General features: G+C 41.0%; 1 protein-coding gene across 1 annotated transcript; it reads right to left on the bottom strand.

The window, feature by feature from the left end:
- Nucleotides 1-220: 220 nt before the first annotated feature.
- Nucleotides 221-838, bottom strand: LOC132561252 (AAC-rich mRNA clone AAC11 protein-like). The gene has a single exon (XM_060225981.1). The coding sequence runs from the start codon at nt 836-838 to the stop codon at nt 221-223; it is 618 nt and encodes a 205-aa protein (XP_060081964.1).
- Nucleotides 839-1,048: the final 210 nt, after the last annotated feature.

Here is a 1,048-nt window from a genome sequence, read left to right as displayed (position 1 = left end):
GGTATCTAACCTCTGTATCCAATGTATGGCTTTATTGTATTCCTTCGCCTTCTCAGTTCCGTTACTTTATATTCCTAGGGTAAACAATGCGTTGTACAATGGCTTAACAGCTGTATGGTTTACTCTCATATCCGGCTCTACTCCATTCATGGAGTTGTCTTCTTTTTTGTTTAAATGTCCTTCCGGTTCCTGTTGTTGTCTTTGTTTGTACTAATGTCCCTCAGGTTCCTGTTGTTGTCTTTGTTTGTACTAATGTCCCTCCGGTTCCTGTTGTTGTCTTTGTTTGTACAAATGTCCCTCCGGTTCCTGTTGTTGTCTTTGTTTGTACTAATGTCCCTCCGGTTCCTGTTCTTGTCTTTTTGTCTGTACTAATGTCCCTCAGGTTCCTGTTGTTGTCTTTGTTTGTACTATTGTCCCTCCGGTTCCTGTTGTTGTCTTTGTTTGTACAAATGTCCCTCCGGTTCCTGTTGTTGTCTGTGTTTGTACTAATGTCCCTCCGGTTCCTGTTGTTGTCTGTGTTTGTACTAATGTCCCTCCAGTTCCTGTTGTTGTCTGTGTTTGTACTAATGTCCCTCCGGTTCCTGTTGTTGTCTTTGTTTGTACAAATGTCCCTCCGGTTCCAGTTGTTGTCTGTGTTTGTACTAATGTCCCTCCGGTTCCTGTTGTTGTCTGTGTTTGTACTAATGTCCCTCCAGTTCCTGTTGTTGTCTGTGTTTGTACTAATGTCCCTCCGGTTCCTGGTGTTGTCTTTTTGTTTGTACTGATATCCGTCTTGTTGGATTTGTTGTCTTCCCTTTTGTTGTGATATCCTGTCAGTTGCTTTTGTTGATTCTCCCATGGATGCTATGTTTCCATAATTTCAAATGGCTGATCGTCTATTTCTCCTCAGTTTCTGTTGTTACTTTTGTCGTCTTTCTATTCTGTCCGTTTGGTTTGATATCTTAATTCCATATTATCTTTCATTCATTTTCAATGTCTCGTCGTTTCTTGCAGTTTTGATACAGTCGAAACTCGTCATCTCTAACTCGACAAGACCATGTATTCGATT

The sequence above is a fragment of the Ylistrum balloti genome, unplaced genomic scaffold, assembly GCF_031769215.1.
Source record: "Ylistrum balloti isolate Yb309-2 unplaced genomic scaffold, AGI_CSIRO_Ybal_v1 Utg371184, whole genome shotgun sequence".
Classification (NCBI taxonomy): Eukaryota; Metazoa; Mollusca; class Bivalvia; order Pectinida; family Pectinidae; genus Ylistrum; species Ylistrum balloti.
The sequence above is the reverse complement of the archived record's forward strand: the minus strand, read 5'-3'. Positions and strand labels throughout refer to the sequence as shown.

Excerpts from the sequence above, each read along its gene's own strand:
- LOC132561252 (XM_060225981.1), bottom strand. The coding sequence starts at position 838 with ATGGGAGAATCAACAAAAGCAACTGACAGGATATCACAACAAAAGGGA.